This window comes from Trichosurus vulpecula, chromosome 9 (genome assembly GCF_011100635.1).
Source record: "Trichosurus vulpecula isolate mTriVul1 chromosome 9, mTriVul1.pri, whole genome shotgun sequence".
NCBI lineage: Eukaryota > Metazoa > Chordata > Mammalia > Diprotodontia > Phalangeridae > Trichosurus > Trichosurus vulpecula.
Window position 1 is genome coordinate 111,117,353 of NC_050581.1, and position 23,805 is coordinate 111,141,157.

Below are 23,805 nucleotides of genomic sequence, written 5' to 3' on the forward strand. Positions count from 1 at the left end.
TATAGAGAAATGAGTCAAATTTATAACAATACAAGGCATTCCTCAGTTGACAAATGGATATGAACAGTTTTCAGACAAAGAAATCAAAGCTACCTTTGTTCATATGAAAAAAAACCACTCGAAATCACTATTGATTAGAGAAATGGAAATTAAAACAGCTCTGAGGTACCACCTCACACTATCAGATTGGCTAATACGACAGAAAAGGAAAATGATAAATATTGGAGGGGATATAGGAAAATTTCACTTTCTTTTATTCATGGGTTTTTTTTCTCCTTTTGGTCTGTTTCTTCTTTCACAATGATGACTAATATGGAAATACGTTTTACATGACTGCACATATATAACCTTTTATCAAATTGCTTACTGTCTTAGGAAGGGTGGGAGAGAGAAAATTTGGAACTCAAAATATTTTTAAAAAATGAATGTTATAAATTGTCTTTACCATGTAATTGGGAAAAAATAAAATACTATTAAAAAGGGAGACAACAAATGGAAGAAATACTTCAGAGGTAGAATTTACAGGATTTGGCAATTCAATGGATATGGTGAGAGGAGGGGAGTAGGAAAGAAAAGGAAGAATCAAAGATGGCTAAGTTTGAGGCCTCAGTGACTGAGAGAATAGTGGCACCATCAACACAACAGTAATGATAGAAGAGGCAGATTTGCTTTGAGGTTGAAAAGTTTTGGGAGAAGATGGGTTCTGTTTTAAACACACTGAAGTTGAGGTACAGGCAGAGCCTTCAAAGAGACATCCAACAAGCAGATGAAAATGCAGGAGTGAAGTTTAGAAGAGGGTTTGGGGCTGGATATATAAATGTGGATTCATCTGCATAGAGGTAATAATTAAAGTCACTGGAATGAATAAGCTTGTCAAGGGAGAGTGGAAAACAAGAAGAGTGCTGAAAAGAGAATACTGGAGGATGCCTGAGTCATGGTCAGAAAGTAGCAAATGAAGCGATGAAGGAAACATAGAAGAAGCAATTAGAAGTTATGGAAAACCAGGAGAGAACAATGTCACAGAAGCCAAGAGAGGAAAGAATTTATATAGAAGGTCCACAGGGTCAGCTGCTGAAAAGAGGTTAAGAAGGATGAAGACTGAAAAAAGACACTGCATCTGGTAATCTGGTAATTTGTGATCATTTAGATAGTATTTTCAGTAGCATGGTGGGGGTGAAAGGCAAAATATAAAGGGTTGAGGGATGAGTGAATGGTGAGGGGACAGAGACTGCAAAGGTAAACTACTCTTTCTGGAAGCTGAACAGTGAAGGAGCGGAGAAAGATGGTGTGAGAGCCTCAAGTTGGTATCTGGGCTATGTGAAGGCTTTGTTTTCATTTTTGTTTTAATGAGGAAGAGACCCAAAGGATGATTGTAGACAGCAAGGAAAGAATGAGTGGAGAGGGAGATACTGAAGTTGGATAGGGCAGAGCAAGACACTAGGAGGCAAGAGGGGACAGGACAAAAGGCAAAGTTAGAATGGGTTAGTCTTGGCAAGAAATAAGGAAATCTCTCATTTGAGACCAAGGAGAAGCAGGAAAAAAAGAAGACAAAAAGGCTTAGAGAAAGAAGTGGTACCAGAAGTAGCCCCCAGAAAAGAGATCATAGGATCACTGAGCTAGAGCTAGAAGGAACCTCCAAGATCATCCAGTTCAACTCCTCCTATTTATGGATGAAGGAACTAAAGCCTAGAGAGGTTACGCCTAAGGTCATCCAGGTATTTAAACATCAGGAGATAGGATGTGAACCCAGGTCCTCTGACTCCAAAGTCATTTCCACAGTGCCATGTTGCCTTCCTTTTGAGGGAGATCATTTGGCCTTAAATTTTTCATTAAAGTAGGAGGCAAAGTCACCTGCTGAGAAGGGGAGTGCAGTTGGGGGCTTCAGGAGAAAGAAAAAGATTTGGAGCAGTTACTCTGGGGAATGTGAGAGGGAGTAAATCAAAGATAAATAAAAGGATTTTTGTACAGTACAAAATCTGCATGTGTACTGATTATGTGATTTCCTCCAGCAATTTAGCACTAAGAGGAGACAAGGCACATGGTGGTAATTATCTGGAAAGACTGGAAATTCACAGAGTCAGAGCAATTGGAAATCAAGGACTGGAAGGATACCAGGGTGGAGAAGAAGGAAATGTTTAATTGCTGCCTTGCTTATTTGTATACTTCATATACTTTTGTGTATTTGTATGCTTTATCTGCTTATCTGTGTAATACATATGCTTTTGTGTATTTGTATGCTTTACATGCTTATCTGTGTACTTCATATACTTTTGTATATTTGTATGCTTATTTGCATACTTCATATACTTCTGTATATTTGTATGCTTTATATGCTTATTTGTATACTTATCTTATCCCTCTACTACTAGACTGTGAATGCTTTGAAAACAGTGAGTGTGCTTTAATTATTTTTCTACCCCCAGCACCTAGCACGGTGCCCAGCTCACAGTAAATCCTAAATATCTGTTTATTGATAAAATGGGGGTGAAATCCCTAATATAAATTCAGCTTTAAGATATCCCACATTTTAACACTTTGGAAGGCCAAAAGTGAAACATTAGATTCAGGTGAAACAAATCATATTTGCTTTAATAGGAGGCATTTTTGTAAAGAAATATAGAAGACTAGTCCTAAATATGACAATATTTTTGTCCCCCTACTTAGGCAACACTGTTTCCTTCTTGTATTTTGTCTTTAATCAATATTGTAACAAAAAGTAAACAATCATATAGACGTCAATGACAACTTATTAATACCTAGTATATTATAATCTCTTCTGATCCTCATGATTGAACATTCAAATATATCTCCATTTTCAGAGCTGGGGTCAGTGTATGCAAAGCACTCTATGTTTCAGTATAGACTTTTCCATGTTTCTGCAGTCTCTTCATACTTGTCACTCTTACTAGGTCAACATGGTCATCATGGCATCAATGGGCCATAGTCTAATCAGCTCTTCCCCAGTTGTTGGGCATCTGGATATACTTCCTTTTTCACAGCTATGGTCAAGACTGCTACAAACACCTCTGCACAAACAGATCTAGTTTTCTTTTTGATTATTTCCCAGAAGTGGCGGAAAGTGGCTTATTCCAATAGAAGGAATTATTTTGTCATGGGATACAACCAGTCTTATAACTTGCTGGTCATAATACTCTCTGAAAAGATCACACTAATCTGCATTTCCGTTTAGCAAATATGAGGTAGTAGTACCATGTGGTTGTTTCAATTTGTATTTCTTTAATTGTTAATGAGGCTGAACATCTTTCAAGTGTCTATTTTCTACTGTGCTTCTTTCACCAACCATCTATTCTTCTTTGACCACTAGTAGTCACTATCATTGATGATGTTACTTATCATAGAATTACAGAGCATTATAGTCAGAAGGAGCTGTGGGAGGTCATTTGGTCCCTTCTGCTTGAGGCAGGATCATGCCAAAGTCAAGCTAATCACCTCATTTGACATCATAGTTCTAAAGAATTACAGAAAAGGAGATTCCATGAACCCTTAGCCAACTTGATTCTGGAAACCAACAATACCTACACTGTTGGGAAATTAGAAACCAATTTTCCTCTCTTATTATGGCTGTATTTAACATGATGGCAAATACAATGTAGAACATTCATCTTCAGCATGTTTGAGCATAAAGAAAAGAGAAACAGGGAAAGAAAATAAATCAATCTGGACCCAGTATTAGGATAAATTACTTTAAAGCAGTGCAGGATGAAGTGGTTATTTGACTATGAGTCCATGAGAGTGATGTTATATTAATATTATTATATTACATTACACTGTATTATTAATAACCCTCTAAATACTCTCTACCTTCCAATCTGAAACCTCCTGAAACAAACACATGAGGGAGGAGGGTAGTTTCTCTATATTTTAGCTTGCATCTGCTTTGAAAATGAAATTGCATCTCGGACATTTGGCTGCTGTGCGAGGCTGTGTAGACAACAGACAAGCTCAAGTGAAGCACCCCAAGTTTGAGAAGTTATAGAAAGTGACTGTTTCAGATTCCCCTTCTTCTAGTTAATTCTGGTGCCCACCATAAAGCAGGAGCTGATTCTCTCAAATGACGAGGGACAAACAGATAAAACAAAGGGCCACAAACCTGCAGGCCAGCTATGTCCATCTTCTCACGAACGCTGAACTTCTGACCTATGAGTCTCAGTTTGGGCACACAATATAACAGCATACTATTAAACTGAAAAAGAGAAATGGATGTGATGATTAGGAAATGCAGATTATACAGGAGCATAAGAACCAGAAGGGAATTAGGGATTACTGAATCTAATCTCATTGTGTAGATGCACAAACTGAGGCCCAGTGAAATGAAGTCACTGCTCAAGGTCACAAAGACAATTAGTGGAAGAGCTTTAAGTGTCCTAATTCCCAGTTCACTATGTTGTTAGACTATGCTATCACTCATATCAGAAAGAGCACTGGATTTGGAGTCAGCAAAGACTTGGGTTCAAATTCCACATCTGACCCTTACTGTGTGACTACAGGTAAGTTATTAACTTCTTTGAATTTTATTTTATCCTCATCTGTAAAATGGTGCCAGTCCCTATAGTACCTACCTCACACAGTTGTGGGCATCAAATGACATAAGAGATACCAAGTGCTGAGTATGTCTTAAAGCACTCTATCAGAGTCAGCTATTTATTCCTTGCAGGATAAAGCAGCCCTTACATTAGGAAAGTTTTAAAGAGAAGTATTCAACAAGAAGGGTTCTGTACACAGAAGGTACCTGTACTTAGAAAAGTAACAGAGCCTATGCAGAGGATTGTAGAGGGCAGGAAGAGCAAATGTTAGGGAAGTGAGCAGAGCAAAAGAAAAATGACTCCAAGGTGACTTTGTATAGGACAGCTTCAAAGTATGGATGCTAAAAGTCCTCTCAGAATGAAATCGATAGCACGCGGTAATTGTTTTCAGATGAAAAATCAGCACAGATACACCATTAAAAGAAGCAGCAACAATAATAAGAGGATAGAGATGAGACTGGACCTGTGATTTCATTGGCCTGGTGAGGAAACTCTACCAATGTAGGGTGGCTTCTTCTTTGCCACTTACAGGTTCAAGAATTGCCTAATGCATTGAGAGGTTACGTGATTTGCCCAAATCATTCAGAGTCAGTAGATGTCATATCTTAAGCTCAGGTCTTCCTAGCTCCCAAAGGGCTCTCTATTCATTATACCACACTGTCTAGAACACTTTTACAAAGCATGTCCTCAGACTAACTAAATGAGGGCGGGAAACAGAAGCTCAGAGAAGGAGAGTGATTTTCCCAAGGTCAGTCACAGGGCTAGTAAATGACAATTAGTCCTTGAACTTAGCTCATCCAGCTCCAAGGCCAAGGCTCTTGCTACCAAATTGCTTCCTGTGCTAACAAACCTAAGCCCTACCTTTGTAAAGTACTAGCTATATGTGAACTACTGTTATTATTCTAAAGGAAATGGTAGCCAGAGAATTAGAATTTAGAATAATTAAAGAAGTATGCATTTTGATGGCTGAGGAGATAGGGAAAGGGGTTATAAAAAAGGAAAGAGAAACCATTTAAAATGTTAACAAAGAAATTCAAGCAGCTAGAATCTAAATAGATACCAAGAAAAGAAGAAGGATGGGGTCAAAGCTTCTCCTTCTCTTCCTTCGTGAAGCCCAGAAATAAGGACCATGTCTCATGCGGCAGAGAAGTGAAAAGAGGCTGAAGTCTGAACAGAAGCCTTCCTGCCCCTCTGGGAGAGGCAGCCTCTGCTGAGCTAGCAGGTCCAAGGCCCACAAAACTCAAAGCATCACTTGGCAGGGGGAAAGAGGGAGAAGATTTCCTTGATGTTGGGGAACTCCTGGAGAGAACTCCCTCTACAAATGCAATCAGCCCCTTCTGTGCAACTTGGAGTCTGAGAGTTGCCTGAGACAATGAAAGGTTCAGTGACTTGTCCAGGATCGCAGAGCTAGGATGTGTCAGAGACAGTGCTTGAAGCCAGGTCTTCCTGACTCTGAGGTCAGTTCTCTACAGATTTCTCCATAATGTCCTTAGAAGCATAAGTAGCACGGTACAAAGAGGGCTTTGTTCAAGGGCACGGACATGGGAACTAAGGCAATAAACTACTAGATATGTTTCCTTCTCTCCACTTTGTTTATCTTTCACACGGCTAACAGAGACACTGTACTTGTGCCTACATCTAGTTAAGTTGCTCCTATGCTAAAACATCTTCAGTGATACCTTATAATCTCTGAATAAAATTTGAACTCCTTTACCTGTTAATCAAGACCCTATAAAATATGGTACGATGTTAATTTTCTAGACTTACATTATGTTCCATCATGTATCCTAAAAGCCTAACTAGGCTGCTTTCTCTCCTTTGAACACATCCGGGGGTGGCATGTTTATTCCCTGGAAGGGAGATGGGGGCTCCCAGCCCATGGTGACAACTGCCCCCCACACCTCCATGTTTTGCTTCATAGTCCTCTAGTCCTACTTAATACAACCCTCCACCCCGGTGGTGATAATACGTGGAATTCCTGGGAGCTGGGCCGCCTGCAAGCAGAGCAGGACAACACTGGCTGGATTGTCCTCTGCATCGCCACCATCTCCCACACAGGTACAAGTGAGGTTAATGATGGCTATACGTGGAACACTGACTGAGGAAGCAGATTGAAGATCAGGTTTACAACTCACCAGAAATAAGTACCTATCTTGAGCAGTGCCATTCTTTGCAGATAGCTTCTGAATATGGCCTTCTTTAATAAGTTCATTTGCAGGATTAACGATATCCTCTTCTCCTCCTAAACGCTCATACACCTCCAAGAGCTTGTGCATTTTTTCCTGAAAGAGAAACAAAACTGAGCTAGAGGCAAGACAGAAAAAAAGAGCTTGTTTCTCCTTGTCTGTTGCGGACCAAGCACATTTGGAGAATTATACACTTGAGAACAGCAGACCAGGAAGCAACACAGTCCCTGAAGGACAGATAAGAAAGGGACCTTAGAGACTAGCTAGCCAAATATCTTTATTTGACAAAAGGGGAAACTGGGTACCATTTTATGACCTTAGGGATATCCTGGACCATTCCTTCTCTCTCACCTCCCACATGCAATCAGTTACAAAATCTTGTCAATTCTACAAAATCTCTCATATCAGTCCCTTCCTCTCTATTTCCACTGCCACCACCCTAGCACAGACCCTCACTACCAGAATCTTGAAGTACTGCAATAGCTTCCTAGACAATTCTTCCTTCCTCCACTTTCTACTTCTTCCAATCCATCTTTCACCTAGATGCCAGGCTTATTTTTCCTATGCCTAGATCTTGTTATGTTGCTCTCTTTAAAAAAAATATTCACTGATGCCCTATAATCTTCCAAGTAAAGTTTAAACCCCTTTGCCTGACATTCAAGGCCTTCCACAATACTGTATCATACTATATTTCTAGTCTTATTTCCTACTATGCCCCCACCACTCATATCATGCTCTAAACTGGACTATAATTTCTCAATTCTAAACACACACTGCATTCTCCTGGTGCATGCTGTTTTCTATGCCTGGCATATCCCCCCGCTTGCCATCACTTGTTTAATTCCTACCTATCCTTAAGGGCCGAATTTAAATGGCACCTTTTCCTGGAAGGCCTCCCTGATCCTACTGGAAGAGCATCTTTCCCTTTTGTAGCTCTTAAAAATATTTAACCTGCAACCTTGTATATTAAAGTTATCTATACCATGTCTCAGCTTTTATAAGACTATTAGTCTCACTGAATAACTTTGATCTATATACACTAAGAAATTAATATATATTTGTTCAATAAATGCAAAACATACTTCTTGACACAAAAGTAATTCAACCAGCACCTTTTTTCCCCTTGGCTTCAAATAATTTCTGAAAAAAATCAGTAAGCCCAATTCTTCCCTTCTAGCCTACAGCAGCACATTCTCTATATTAAAAGAACTGGGAAAAGGAAAACCTTCTTCTGCATCCCGTGTCACTTCTAGCAAAAGAATCGCAGACTACAGGGAATTCACAACTGTTTGGTAAGGGGACACCAAGAAGCATTCCTTTGACTAGTCAGCCCCCAGTTCATTTAACAGAGTACTTTCCTGCCAGATCAGTAATCAGGGATATACCCAAACACGGCTGTGCTTTGTCTTTGTCTCTTTCAACTGTGCCATGAGTGGAAGCAGTTTATAGAGACGTATTCCCTGACCAGCAAAGCCTTCCCCTATGGGAAGCTGTGTAGGGTGTAGCAGTTAAGAGCATTAGAATTGGAGTGAAAGAACCTGTGTTCAATTCTGGCTCTCATATTTGTGCAACCTCAGTCGTTTACCTTCCCTGGGCCTCAGTTTACTTGATAGTGAAAGAGACTGGATTAGATTATTTTTAAAGCTATCCTCTACTTCTAAATTCCATGATCCTGTGGGCTCCATGTACAGCCTTCTCCATTACTTATATGTCAGCAATCAAACTTTTTGTAAAACAAGACTCAGCATCTGATTCTTCAATATCCAGGTCCTTCCTCGCTGACCAGAAGCTGGGATGTACAGATTAAGCTTAGTTCACTTGTCAATTATCACATACATGAGCGGCAAATACCACTGACTTTACAAGACCCTTTTCAATGGACTGATATAGCCTGGGGCTTGTCCATCAAGAGGAAGTGATTCTTTTTCAGGAAGTCACTGATCATCATTTAGTAATAGCTTCTCTAGGCTGGGAATGCTGGCTAAAAAGTCATGTATTGTAGACAGCAAACATATTCAGCTAGAAACGTACCTCAATGACATGTACCAAATATGAGAGCAAGAAACAGAAGATAATCCCAGGTCTCAAAGGGTCTCCAACTACCAGCTAGTGTGACCCTGAATGACATGAGGCAAAAGGAAGTGTAACAAATGGGCAACTTCAGCCCATATTCAGACAGATGATGCATAACCACCCCACTAGTTGAGCTATTTCTGGTACTAAGTGTGATAGAAGGCTCTGATTCAATGCCTTTAGCTGTTAATCTATACATCCCTGTTCTACAGCTGGCCTGGGTTTTGGGTGGAGCCCATTTATGTCTCGTGAGGAAGATAGGCAAGTCCTATGTGATTCCTTGGAGAGCCACTCCTGTAATTTTATTTTAAAATCCAATCCCCTTGAATTCCATGTTTTCTGTTAAAATCTTAGCCCTTATTCCTGTTTCAGTCAGATTCATGCATCCTTTCTCCCTTAAAAGAGATAAATTCTCATAAACCCAATGAGTTGGAAAAGACCTTAAAAGTCATCTTGTACCTAAACTAGAATCCTTCTGCAGCTTGCCCAGTGAGGGATCAGCTTTGCTTGTGGCCTCTAGGGAGGGGAAATCCATAACCTGCCAGAGTGGCCTATTCCATTTTTAGACAGCTATAATGGTTAGAAAGTTACTGATTATATCAAGCCTAAATGTGCCCTCTAACTTGCATTCATTGCTCTGGAGCCAAACAGAATAAATCTAATCCCTCTCCAATATAATAGTAGCACTTTAAATATCTTATGACAACTATCATGCTCCCTCTAGGTCTTTTCTTTTATATTCACTGAGCATGAGATTAGAGCAGGTGATGTACACATAGTCTTTTACAAACCTTAAAGGACTATATAATGCCAGCTATTGTCTTTTTCTTTTTGTTTTACAAGGTTTTTTTTTAATTAATCTGTCCTATCCACCATCCCCCTCCCAATTAAATAGTCTAAAAAAAATCCCTCAATACCTATCTTCACAATCCAGCAAAACAAATCCCCATATTAGCCATGTTCAAAATGTGCATCTCTGCATTTTAAGTTTACCATCTCTTTCAGGAGGCGAGTGTTTCATCATTTTTGGGGGGCTCGTGGTTTGTCATTGCATTGATTAGTACTCTAAAATATTTCCAAAAAATTTTGTGGTTTGTCATTGCATTGATTAGTACTCTAAAATATTTCCAAAAAATTTTCTTTATATTGTCAGCATTGTGGAAATTGTTTCCTAGTTCTGCTTACTTTGCTCTGCATCAGTTCATAAAGATCTTCCAAGTTTCCTCTGAAACTGTCCATTTCATCATTTCTTATGGCACAATAATATACCATAAGTTGTTTAGTCATTCCTCAATAGGAGGGCAACCCCTTGGTTTCAAATTTTTGACTACAGTGAAAAGACGTCCTTGTTTCTCTACATCAAGCTTAATTGTGCCTCTTTGCAAATTCCACCCCCTGTTCTTCATTCTGTCCTTTGGGGCCAGGCATTATTCCACTACTCTTCCATATGACAGTTCTTCAGATGCTTCAAGGCAATAATTACAGCCATCCCTCCAACCTCTTTCCCCATGCCTTCCTTCTCTCCAAGGTAAATATCCCCAATTCCTACCAAGAGAAAATACATTTACAAAAAGGAAAATAACTTACTATATGTACAGTAGATAAAGATATTTGACTTGGGATTCATCAGTGTCTACAATATGGTAAATGGGCATCCTCTTAACACAGACTTACTGAAGTGACCTGAAAGAGCCCTAGACTTCAAATCAGAAGATTTAGATCTTTGACAGTTAATAGTTAATAGCCATGTGAAATTGGGCAAACCATTTGGCTTCCCTGTGCCTCAGGATACTTTTCTGCAAGATAATTATATTGAATAAACTGGGAACTCCTTGACAGTAGAGATTACCTCATTTTTTGTGTTGGTATTCCTAGTACTGTGTGTCTTCAGTGGGTGGCATACAGTTAGTACCTAGTAGACCCTTGCTAATTCATTGAATACTTGTATTCAGCCCATACTGGCATTCCAATTTACTTATATTCTGCTGAATATTACATTTATCTGAATGTATGCTTTATTTCCCATACTGGTTTATAAACTATTTGTGAGCAGTGATGGGGTCTTATTCAGTGGATGGAGCACTGGGCCTGGAATCAAGAGGTCCTGAGTTCAAATGCAATCTTAGACACTTAATAACAAGTTACTTAACCACTGTTTGCCTCAGTTTCCTCATCTATAAAGTGGGACTTACCTTCCAGCGTTGCTGTGAGGATCAAATGAGATAATCATTAGAAAGCACTTAATACAGTGCCTGGAACATAGTTGGCACTACGGGTATATGCATTCATTCATTTGTTCAATAAACATTTATTAAGTACCTATTATGTGCCAGGCACCATGCAATGAAACTAGTAGGCATTTCATATATGCTTCCTGAATAAAATAGCTGATTTGCTTGAAAACAATAAGAAAAAATGGTGTCCTGATGCTCAGTTTTCAAAAAGAAAAAAAAAGATAATTTGGGCAATAACAGACCAATATGATAATTGCTGATTTATAACTGATTTATAGCATATATGGCATCAATTATTCAACAGATAGTTTGTGAGCCTTTGAAAAGGGGCAGTCAGCATGGGTCCACTGGGAACATTATACAAACTGATCTGGTTTCCTTTTAGCTAAAAATTTACAAGAATAGTAATAGATCAAGGGTTGCTATAGAAATAATGTATATTCATTGTAGTTTAGCATTTGGCAGCATCTTCCATATCATTTTTATGGGATATCAGTAGAATTTGTGGTGTTTGAATGTTACTGTGTTAGAGTTTTATTAAGAATATCAGAGAAGCCAAAGACTTCTGGATAATATACAAATTATAAGTAAGAAATCCACTATTTTAGAGTCAAATGGGCTCCTTTTGATGAGGGCTCCATCATTTTACCTGGCTCCTTAAATGATGTAAAAGAGTATTAATCTTGGGCCTTAGTTTCCTCATCTGAAAAATGAGGTACTGGACTAGTTGGCCTTTGAGGTCCCTTTCATCTCTGGATCTATACAAACTTTTGATCAAAGATTAGCTAAGAATAAACAAATCTACATCTCCTGTCTGGAATGTAAATAATTTTTTTGTCCTTTGTTTTTCATTTTATCAGTCTTTTGTTTTTATAGCACATTTATTTCTCAATATATCCCCTCACTCAGCAAGCCTTCCTTTACAACAAAGTTTAAAAAAGAAAAAGAAAAAAAAAAACAGTACAGCAAAACCAACATATTCACACCTGTCTTGTCTGGAACTTTTGATGAGCTGTAACACTGCAATTTACTCTCTGCTCTCTCACATTCATTCCCTTGGCCAAGTTTAGCAACAACTACTCCTCTACACACTGGCTTGAGATCTCCTGGAGCCAGCTCTTTATTAAGTTGGCTGAAAATGTATTTGTCACCTGTAAAGCAAAACTTGTAGATACTATATATTTTATGTTTGAATAATAAACGTATCCAGAAGTTTAACTATAAAGTATAAGTAACAATAAGTCATAATAATAGGGCTCCAGAAAGTATCAGTCTTCCCATCTTTTGCCTGGGTCACATACCATCTGAAGCACGTCCTCCTCATTTCCACCTCCTGGCTTTCTTCAAGTCTTAGCTAAAATCTCAACTTCTGCAAGAAACCTTTCCAGGTCCTCCTTAATCTTAGGCTTCCCTCAAAGATTTTCCAATTTGTCATTTAAGAAGCAACTCAGGAACTACACTGTGCTTGCAGCCTTTATTGATCCCTCCAGCTTACTTTGTAATTATGCTGTGTAGATATTTCATACATACCTGTAGTTTCCCCCATTAAGATATAAGTTTCCTGGGAGTAGAGATTGTTTCATTCTTTGTACTTGTATCCACACTGGTAAATGCTTAATAAATACTTATTGATTGATCTTTTTTTAACATCATTTAATCAATGTGCACACACTTTATTTCCAGTTCTTTTTTTACCCCAAAGAATGCTGATATGAATAATTTGTCTGTGAATTCCTTAAGGCAATATTCAAGTATATAATATAGAGCATCATGGTGCAGTGGAGAGTTGTCCTCAAAGCCAGGAAGACCAGTCCTGTCTCTTTTTTGGGGGGCGGGGCAGGGCAATTGGGGTTAAGTGACTTGCCCAAGGTCACACAGCTAGTAAGTGTGTTAAGTGTCTGAGGCTGGATTTGAACTCAGGTCCCCCTGACTCCAGGGTTGGTGCTCAACTCACTGCGCCATGTAGCTGCCCCTCCAGTCCTGTCTCTGATACATATTGACTATGTATCACTTAACCTCTCAGTGCTTTAGGCAGCTTTGTAAGTCTATACAGCTGCCACCCTGTATTGGCAGGAGGAGTTTCCTCACTGAGAAGGACCCTACATCAGTGAATCACAACTTCAGTCCCTCTATGCCTAGGGTGGGTCCACTGAGAACCACAGCTTACTCATTTTGTTTGCATAACTCCAAACTAATGCACAGAAAGGCTGGCCCCATTTTAAATTCCACTAATGTGTTATTTTAGTTGTCTTCCTGGTACCCTTCCAATATTGACTATCCTAGGTTTTGCTCCCTTTGCCAATTTGCATGATGTGAGGAGTCTTTTTCTTAGTCCTCAAGAGTGTGTCCTTGGCTCTTCCTTTCTCTCTCTAAACACGTGCCCTTGGTACTCTCATCTATTCCCATGGCTTCATTCACTTCTATGCATAAGTCTATGTATTCTTCTTCTAAGGACTTTACATTCTTTTTTATAAACACGACTCCCAAGCTGATGCCTTTAGCCTTGCCTTCTCCCTTGAGCTCCACTCTTGTATAGCAATAATAATAGGATTTACACTGTGTTTTAATGTTTGCAAAGCACTTTACATAAGTTATCTCATTTGAGCCTCACAACAACCCTGTGAAATAGGTGTATTATTATCTCCATTTCAAAGATAAAGAAACTGAGGCTGAGAGAGATTAATGTAGCTGTCCACAATCACACAGCTGGTAAATATTCTATTTCCAACCGTCTGCTAGACATCTCTACTTAAAAGTTGCACCAGCACTTCAAACTCAATGACAAAAACTGAACTCACTTTCCCCCCTAAATCCATACCCCTAAATCTTCCCAAGTTCCCTGTTCTTGCTGATGGAACTCTCAGTATTACAGACATCATGGTATGGAATCTAAGAGCCAACTCTGACTCTTCTCTATCACCCTACACATCCAATTAGTTGCCACATCCCCTTGATTCCATCCCCCTATATCTCTTACACCTTCCTTTTCACTCCTATTGTAACCACTGTGATTCAGGTACCAATTACTCTTGCCTGTACTACTGTAATTACACCTTAACTGGTCTCTCTACCTCTCGTATTTCCCCATCTCAATCTATGAATCCTCCAAGATGGATCTTTTTAATGTACAGACTTGACCATGTCCATCCTAACAAAAGCATTCTCATTTTCAGTCATGTCCAACTCTTCATGACCCTATTGGGGTTTTCTTGGCAAAGATAACTGAAGTGGTTTGCCATTTCCTTTTCCAGCTCATTTTATAGATGAGGAAATTGAGGCAAAGAGGATTAAGGTATTTGCTTAGGACCATATAGCTAGTGTCTAAGGTCAGATATGAACTCAGGAAGATGAGTCGTCCTGACTCCAGGCCCAATACTCTCTATTCATTGTACCACACCTCTGCCCTCCCTACTGCTTAGTAAAATAGAAAATTTTCTTCATGTGAAATTCAACTCAATGCAAAAAATATTCATAATCGCCTAATCTTGTGTAACAAATTTCAAGGCAATGGGGGGAGGGGTACAAAGACAAAAAGGGAAACGGCTCTTGCCCGCAAAGAGATCCCATTATACTGATGGTACCCACCAAACACAAGAAGAAGTAAATACAAAGTATGTAAAAAGTAATCAAGGGCATAGGGGGCTTAATAACTGGCTCTGGGGATGAAGGGAGAGCAGAAAAGCCCTCAGTTGAATCCTGAAAGAACTCAGAAATTCCAAGAAGCGGAGGTGAAAAGGGAGCACATTATAAGAAAGTCCTGGATAACAGTAAAAGAACTTCCCAAAGAAGGTTCACATGAGGGCTGGCTCTTCTGCCCTGGGCAGGCCATGAACATTGTGTACTTACCATCTTTCGAATAGCTGCATTTGAGTGGTTTGCTGCTGTGGAGATGAGTTCCAAGGATTCTGCAATTAAAGGGACACCATTAAAATAGCAGCATCAGACATTTATTAAGTATCCTCTTTGTGCAGACCTGAGACCCAGTTCCTACTCTCAGAGAGCCTGAAGTCTATTTATGTTGCTAATAGTTTCCTATGGCCATAGCAATTTCTCAAAGTATATTCTCTTACTGGAAAAAAATTCTGCTCTGCTTACCTTCCTCTGGTTTACAGGAAATTTATTTGAATAATAAAATAGTGTGTGGCTTGTCTTTTTTTTTTTTTTAAAGCTATCTGACTGTGTTGGTAAGCAAAATAGGCTCCTTAGCACTTAGTTCAACAAGTGCCCTTGAATAGTTTGGCTTTTGTTCCCTTTGAGTAATTCATTGAGTAATCCTTACTAGGTGCTAAGCCCCAGGCCCAAACCGCTATTAGGTGTAAAACCTTAGTGGGTGTGGATTGGCAACTAAGGTGGGGCCCAAGGTGGGGTTAACTCCAGGGAAGGCCTAGTTTACATGTCTGGGAGAGCAGAGGCTCTTAGACCACGTGGGTTTCAGTCCGCCTCTTTGTGATGATTCTAGATCACGTGGGTGAGTCGCCTGTGTGACTCACCCCTGACGCTGAAAAAGATATAAAAACCAGGGGTTAGCTGTCTGTTCTTTGGAGCTCTTTGCCGCAGCAGTAGTGGCATGTGTGCCTCTGGGCCAGCCCTTGTTCTGAGCTCCCGGGCTGAACCTAGATGTTGGTAACTATGAATTGTATTGGGTCTGTCTGTTGATATTTGTAATTTGTTTGTATTTTGCTCTGAAGTTCAGTGTGCTGGCTTTTCCCCCTGAACTAAGTGAATGATATTTGTGTGCTGAATTAAAGTAAGCTTGCCAACCCCTTCACCTTGCTTTCCTTAGTTAAGCAGATCAGAAGAACCTGTGCTGTTGGCAGCTTTCTGGGTGCTGGCTGTGGGTGGATCTTACACCCCCACAGAAGCTGCTAACCGGATTGTTGAAACACTGACTTGAACGTCACCAGTTACTTCATCTGATCTTCATGGACTTAACCCCTTCACCATCCTGGCTACACTCCTATGGATGCTCTCTTTCTGTCACTGTCACTCTTAAACTGTGGTATCCAGACCAAAATGCCATAACCCAAATGTCATCTGACAGAGGAAGGTAGAGACAGGAATTATTGCCTGCCTATTCACGGAAGCCGTGCCTCTCTTAATGCAGTCCAATACTGCACTAGCTTCTCTTTGATTGCCATGTCACACTGTTAACTTACAGAGCTTTCACACCACTAAAGCCCTCACTTTTTTTCCCAAACTGCAGACTAGCCATCTCTACCCTCTATCTTGCACTTGCAAAGTCAATTTTTTAAGCCAATTATAAGACTTTACATTTATAATTATTAAATTCTACAGTGATAGATTCCGCCCAGTGTCCTAGTCTGGCAAGATCTTTTGGGACCTCATTTTTATATTCCAATGTACTAGCAATCCCTTAAAGTTTTGTGTCCCCTTTAAACAGGAGAAGCATACTTTCTATTGGCTTCTTCCAAATTACCAATAACAATGTTAGACAGCACGGGACCAAGCACAGGTACCTGGGGGCACTTCACTGGAGACTTCCTTCCAAGATGACATAGAACCATTAATGAGCACTTTTTGACTCTACTTATGCAATCATTCCAAATCCACTTGATGGTGCTATCATCTATCCTGAATGTCTCTAACTTTTCCACGATAGCACAAAAGACTATTAAATGTTTTGGTAGGTAAACCACAGCTAAACATTCCCCTGAATAGGAGTTTAGTAATTCTGTCAAAAGAGAAAATATTTCCTGAGGACTCACTATGCAGTGCACAAATGAGAGACTCTTGCTTAATTTACAAAGTTCTACCTCGGTACAGGGAGGGGCAAACTATTTAGGGTTAAGAACTACTTCTCCACATTCCTCCAAAGCTTTGATGAATCTGGCCCTGGACAAACAGGTCCTTCTATATCAGCCCTCCACTAAGGGTATCCCCACAATGGAATTCTCTCATAACAAAATATAGTTAAGTTTTTTTTAAATTGACATACTGTTTCTGGTAGTATCTTCTTCATTCTGCACCTGCAGTCCATCAGCTCTTTACTAAGAACAGAGAGGTGTATTGCATTGTCAATGTTTCATCACTATTCTTCTGGAGTCAAGAGTGGTTACGGCACTGATCTGGGTTCTTGCTAATCTATTAATATAGTACCTTCCTCATATGGATATTCCAACATGGTCTTTACCCTGAGTTTTGTTTCAATGACTCTTCTCCCAATCATCTCTCTTCTTCCCCATCCCTTCCAACTTCAACCAGATCATCTCTAGAACTACTTCCTTCATTATTTCTGTAATCTGGTTCAGGCTAATTGCATTAATGATGATGATGATATTAGCAGATATTTATAACGTGCTTTAACATATGCAAAGTGCTTTAGCTACATTATCTCATTTGAGCTACCCAATAACCCTATTAGACAGGTGCTTTTATTATCCCCATTTCACAAAGGAGGAAAATAAGACTCAGAGAGATGAATTAATTTTCCTGAGCTCCCACAGCTAGTGAGTGGTTGAGGTGATTTGGGCCACAGGTCTTCCTGACTCCCAAGTCTAGTGCTCTAACTACTATACTATATATATATTCACATATATTCATATGTGTGTGTGTGTGTGTGTGTGTGTGTGTGTGTGTGTGTAAGGTATAGTGGATAGAGCACATATACTTGGGGCGCGTGTGTATATACATACATACGTGTATATAGGTATATACGCATGCACCCCAAGTATGTGTATATATGTGTGTGTGTGTGTGTGTGTGTGTGTGTGTGTGTGTGTGTGTGTGTTGTGTGTGTGTAGTATAGTGGGAAGGATAAGATATACAGGGGAAATCTTTATTAGTAGAAGAGAGCAGAACCATTCCAACGAAGGCTGTGAAGGACTTTTCCAGGAGGAAACCACATGTCTAAAATCATACGGGACCATCCTTGGGGAAGACAGACCCTGAACATTGGCATATTTCCTCTGGGAGCTGAAAGGGGTGCTTGAGAACAGTATACTCTGGTCTCCCATCCTTGTTATTCTAACTCCCCAAAAGGCCAACAGTGTTTGACAAGGTTCTTAAAAGGCATCTCAAAGGCACTGGGAGTCTTGCTAATGTTTAATTTATTTCAGTAAAGCTCCTTTTCCCTAGCAGCTTTGTCAAGCATTCCCTTCCTCCTTTCCTTTGCCCCCAAAGGGATGTTGCTTGTCCCTGTCACTCAGCACCTGGAATGTAGCTTACTTTCTGCGTCTTTTCTGTCTGGAGACTCCCCGGGAAGCTTCTTCAAATAATCCTTAAGCAACATCTCATAGCGAGGGATTCTCTGTACTGGCTCTAGCATGTGATGCTGTAATGTCAGGTTCCCACAAACCTCCTGCTTCTGTTGGCACAAAATCCAGAAATATACAAAGTTAGACCTAGCTAAGAAAAGTAACCAACCAACAGAAATTAATGCAAAACACACCAATATACCCTGAAATTTGGACTGTCCTTGGCCCTCCAACTACTAGTACAAAAAAAAAGTAGGTTAAATGAAGATCACCATGTTCCCTCCAATTCCTATTAATGCTATGTTAAATAATTTCCACCTTTCTTGAGCAATTAAGACTGGATCCTTTCCTTCCTGTGCTCAGAAAAGTGCAGATAATTTTCAATTGTTAGCTCCTAAATTCTTGTCATGATTAAAAATCCAATCCCTTGTTTGCAAGGTTCTTACTGTGAATAAAGAAAATGGCTAACTGTAAGTGGGCAATAGGATCTTCATAGCTTCAAGGGACCTTAGGAATCATTGAAGTGAACTGTCCTTCAACTTAAAAATTTGTAAACTAAGGCACAGAGAAGAGAATTGACTTGCCCCACATCACATAGCTAGGAAGTGGCAGAGCGAGGACGCAGATCATTTGACCTCTAGCTCGGTGAATTCACTACCCAAACAGTGACTTCATGTATCAGCCTTCCTCTCTCTGACCTCTGCCATACTAACCAATTCAGATTTATAGAAAAGACAGCTTGGCTAAAAATCTAGAATAATCACATTCACTCTGATCTACTTTATCTTCTTTCCATCATTTTTTGGAACTGGAGCAAAATTAGCCAATCGCTAACTTTGCAAGAACTTAGCCTCCTATGTTCACATGCTGAGCCAGCAAACTACAAATGTGGGTTCAAATAGAGCCTGCTAAAATACTGGACCTAAAGGATGAAATGACAATCTCAAATGCCAAAGTAGGGGCAATAGTGTTCTGTTGGTGGGCTGCTGCACTGCTGGCTTGATGTCTTGAGCAGCCTAGGATTTCCTGTCCCCACTACACCCCTGTCACAGACAAGGGAGCAGAGATGTGCTAGCTTAAACTATTTTCCAAAGTCAGTGCATAACAGAAACACTGTTTTACCTGGAAAATCACCAGCTACTATGTTGTACAGTGAACCATATTTCTGCTGTGCTGCCTTTGAGTGATCTATTATCTCTAAGTGTTTTGTAAACAAGGCTTTCCCAGATTGTGAAAGTACTTTAGCTGGAAAGAGGAACAAAAATTCCAGAAACAGAAAGGATTCATGAAGCTTCCTATGTATGGGAAAGTCATTTAGAATAAAGGACATAAAATTCCAAGTGCTACCCACTTCATGGGATGTTTACAAAGCGGCTCCAACAGTTCTGCTGAGGCTTGGGGGTGGGGGTCCAAAGGACCACAAAGCTTTTGCCCCAGTTTTGTATTCCTTTCTTCTCTCTGATCCCTGTCCTACCGACCAGTTTGAGTTTATAGAAAAAGACATAATGTACTGGCGAAAAAACCTGGAACAATTACATTTACTCTGCTCTGCTTTATATTCTTTCCATCATATTGGGAAATGGAGAAAAATTAGTCAATTGCTAACTTAGTGGCAAATTTGACTTGTAGTTTTGGTTTTAAAGATACAATTATAGCCATAAATATAGGTCTCTTAAAAAAGTGTGCATTTCTTGAGCATTTAACAAAACCAGCAACTTTAAAATAAAACTAGGTCTTCCTTTCTGAGCTATGAACAAAAACATTAACCAATAATGGACACGGAGAACCAGAAAAAGAAAAAGAAATGAGTTGTGAGGAAGCCATAAGATGAATTCTTGTTTAAAATCTGGTCTGTCCAAATTGTGTTTTAAAGCATTCAGAGGGGAAAGGTATTGGATCTTTCAGGAATTAAATCAAGTCTCTGTTAGAAGTGGGGAGAGAGCAGAAAGAAGCAGTGATGAACACCCACAGGACAGAACAAATCAGGAGAAGCCAAGAACTCTGAGTAGTGAGGCCAGGCTGGCAGGACATGACAGATGATGAAGCTGAAAAGCGGGTCGAGAAAAGGAAAGACTAATGAGAAAGACAGAGGGGACCTGCAGATATAGTGAATCCTTATGACAAAGCTAAGGTCAGAGTCCAGGGTTTCAGGCCAGATGAGATGTGTTGGTAAAGTGCTGAGTTTGAGAAATCAAGGCAGAGTTGATGGCTAGACACCTAGACCAGAATGAGGGCACAGGCAGAAGCAGAATCAAAGTACACAGGTAAGGACTGGTAGCCAAGGTTCAAAGTGGACCTAAAGGAACAAACGGAGAATGAATGCAGTTCAGACAGGTAGACTGAGAACAATGTCTCCAGTTCTGTTATAGGTGAGAGGATACTCACAATAATGCAACCAGGACATGAATATTAACTAGATTCAAGCCTGTATGCTCTTACCCATAGTTTTAAGCATTTTCGGTAGTGTTGGCAGATAATAATGACTGGTATTTTGTTCTCTCGAACAAGGCAGGGCCCTATAGGAGATTAGGGTTGGTGATGGCAATCTCTGAGGAATCCCCCTTCATCTAACCTTCTCTTCAATTCATCTCTACTATTCTTAGGTGCCCATTGTTACCAAGGCAGGCTGGGGGGGGGGAAGTCTGGCATGTTGGCTGGGATATGAACATGTGTAGCAACTTTTAGGATCCAATTTCTATAAGAATGTGTGGAGGGGGGATTGGCATGAGGGGGTGACTATCCAGTAAGAGATTGAGAGATTGTCCTGGTACTACTATTTATCTAAGCAAGGAGATATAGAAGTCTGAATGACTCTTAAGAGATCTTGGGAGGTCCAGTTTGAATGACATGATAGGGATATGGCAAACTCACAAAGGAGGGCTGGTGTGAGGGCTTTCCAGAGACACAGAGCCACGCCTACCTTCCACAGGAAGTGGCAGCCCAATCAGCACTGCTACCTGGCCTAATCCATATAAGCTTACTTTTCTTTCGTCACCTGTGGATCAGTATGGCACATCTGGCTTGCAGTTTGTATCTGCAACTAGCAGACAAGGGCACAGATGACAGACAGGATACAGGATGGCGAGAGAAGGATTAGAAATGAGAATTCAGGGGAAAAGCCCTTTTAAGTTAACTCAGTAAGGATTTCTTAAGTGCTAACCACATCCAAAGCACTGTAATCCAAAGGTCTGAATGTGCATGTTAATGGTGAAGGTGAATCTTATGAAAGCCAGAAAGGGGAACACTGATCATTCCATTGGCCTGCTAGAACAGCAAGTGTAGTTTTCAAGTGTTAGATTGACTCATTCCATTTGTTGGTCCATATTTGGTTGGTCAGTCAGATAGATAAAGAGGTCCAGGGCTCATTCAGAAGTCAGTCAGTCAACAAGCATTTATTAAGCATTTACTATGTGGCAAGCACTGTGCTAAGTGCTAAGGATACAAAGAAAAGTAAAAAAGAAAAAATAGTCTCTGTTCTCAAGGAGCTCACAGTCTAATGAGGGAGAAAAAGAGGAAAGTAACTAGGTATGTATAAGATATTACAGAGTAGTTAGAAGATAATCTCAGAGAGAAAGGCACTACTACCTGTGGGGATCAGGATAGGGCTCCTACAGAAGGTGGGATCTGAGCTGAGTCTAAAGCATTCCAGGGAACCTAAAAGGCAAAGGTGAGGCAGAGCCTTCTAGGCATGGAGGACAGCCTGTGCAAAGACATGAAGTGTCATGTGTGAGGAACAGCAAGTAAGCCATTGTAGCTAGGTCACAGGGTACATGGTAGGGAGTGACATATAAAGAGACTGGAAAGGCAGGAAGGGGACAGGTTGTGAAGAACTATCTAATAGGGAACAAATAAAAGGGCTACATTAGGGGATCTCTAGGGGATCTCTAAGAGATCTGCTTGCTCTCACTTTCTACGATCATCTTCGAGGGTTTCGTATGGAAATCTATATAATTAAAATTGTGCCAGCCTGAGGTATAGAGGGCTCGTTTTGGGATAAAATAGGCCACCTTGGTGAAAATGTGCATCACCCAACCGCATCTACTTTGTGGTGGGAGGGCCAAGCTAGTTTAAAGCTCAGTCATCAAAATAAGGCAATCACCCATATCTTTTATTCATTCAAAAATATGCCCTGGAAGAGTAAATGAAACTCATCTGACCTCAAACTTGAATCTTGAAAGGGAGTAAATGCATTTCAATGGCACTTAGATATAGGTCTTGAAGTTTACGATTCAATCAGTCAATGCATCAATTACAGGTCATACTTCGTGGGACACAGCATTTGGAGATGAAGACAAAAGCTGAAGTATAAGCTATAGGAACATAAGATTTGGAGCTGGGAAAAAATTTAGTCATCTTGTCTAACCTCCTTTTATAGTTGAAAAAAGTGAGACCCAAAGAGTCTGATTTGTCTAAGGTCACATAGCTAGTATGCAGTACAGCGGGGTTTCAAACCTAGCTCCTTTGACTCCAAATTCTGCGATCTCTCTATGGCCCCATGGGCCGTGTGTCCTTGAAGGGTCAGGATGAGCTGTGGTGCTTCTTTGCAGCTGGGCACTCAGGTTGAGTGTTTGTTTCCACGAGGAATGATTGGACATCCTGTCTTGGCTATCTATGGTATGGTATATACACCTCATGATGTAGGTTGATGAGAAGCAGACACAGCGGGATCCAGAAAAGTCACGTGCACACTTTCGGTAACCAGTATCTATGGTTGTCCATCCAGAGCTCTGAACCTTTAGTGAAACATGTACGAGTTGACTTGCTATGAAATAAGTCTATGTTATAGAATAACAGGATTTAGAGCTAAGTAGTACCTTAGAGATCACCTAGGTCAATGCTCTCATTTCACAGATGCCAAAACTGAGGCACAATGAAGGAACACAGATTTAATATAATATTGCATGGCTATTATATAGCAGAGACAGGATTCAAATGCCATGTCCTCTAACTCTAAATCTACTTCTCTTTTAATTACATCATACCATCTCTGAGTGTGGGATTTTCTGACATTAAAAATATTTATCCTTATGAATATTTTAAAATGTTCCTGTATATGGTATCCCTTGCATGTACTATGTCTTAAACATTTCCCTGCTTTGCCAAACTTATTCTCTGACTCTGATGGAACTAAGGGTTGGGATGTTGGTTTCAAAATGGTCAGGTGGAAAATGTAGTCCAGTCATGCTGATAGGAAATGATGCCTTAGGGTAGAGAATATGTGGGCAAGCTCATCCAACAACACAGCCAGGATGTGACTTGCTTCCTAGACAATGGCAATCCAATCTCAGCCTCTTTGGTGCAGCTTTCATGATACAGGCAAATAAAGACTGGTAACTATGGACTGGAGCTGATGGCTGGCAATTGGGGCAGAGATAAAGCACCAGGTCCCCTGGGAAGAAATACTACAACTCAGTCCTTGGAGTGACAATGGTGGGACAAAGCAGCTACCAGAGAAGTCCTGATAGAAAAGACCATGAATATGACCATGATCTATGGCCATAATCTTTCTGCTGGTCTGTGTTGAAACCAAACCTCATGGAATAAAAAACACCTG

At 40.2% G+C, this 23,805-nt stretch overlaps 1 protein-coding gene across 1 annotated transcript in view; it reads right to left on the reverse strand.

The window, feature by feature from the left end:
- Window positions 1–23,805, reverse strand: part of FGD3 (FYVE, RhoGEF and PH domain containing 3) — a 187,411-nt gene that overhangs the window by 31,647 nt on the left and 131,959 nt on the right. Inside the window, exons 8-11 of the mRNA XM_036738768.1 lie at window positions 18,223–18,361; window positions 14,884–14,942; window positions 6,680–6,826; window positions 4,112–4,204 (exon numbers count right to left, since the gene is read on the reverse strand). Coding sequence (XP_036594663.1) covers window positions 4,112–4,204; window positions 6,680–6,826; window positions 14,884–14,942; window positions 18,223–18,361 — 438 coding nt within the window. The remainder of the gene's footprint in view (window positions 1–4,111; window positions 4,205–6,679; window positions 6,827–14,883; window positions 14,943–18,222; window positions 18,362–23,805) is intronic.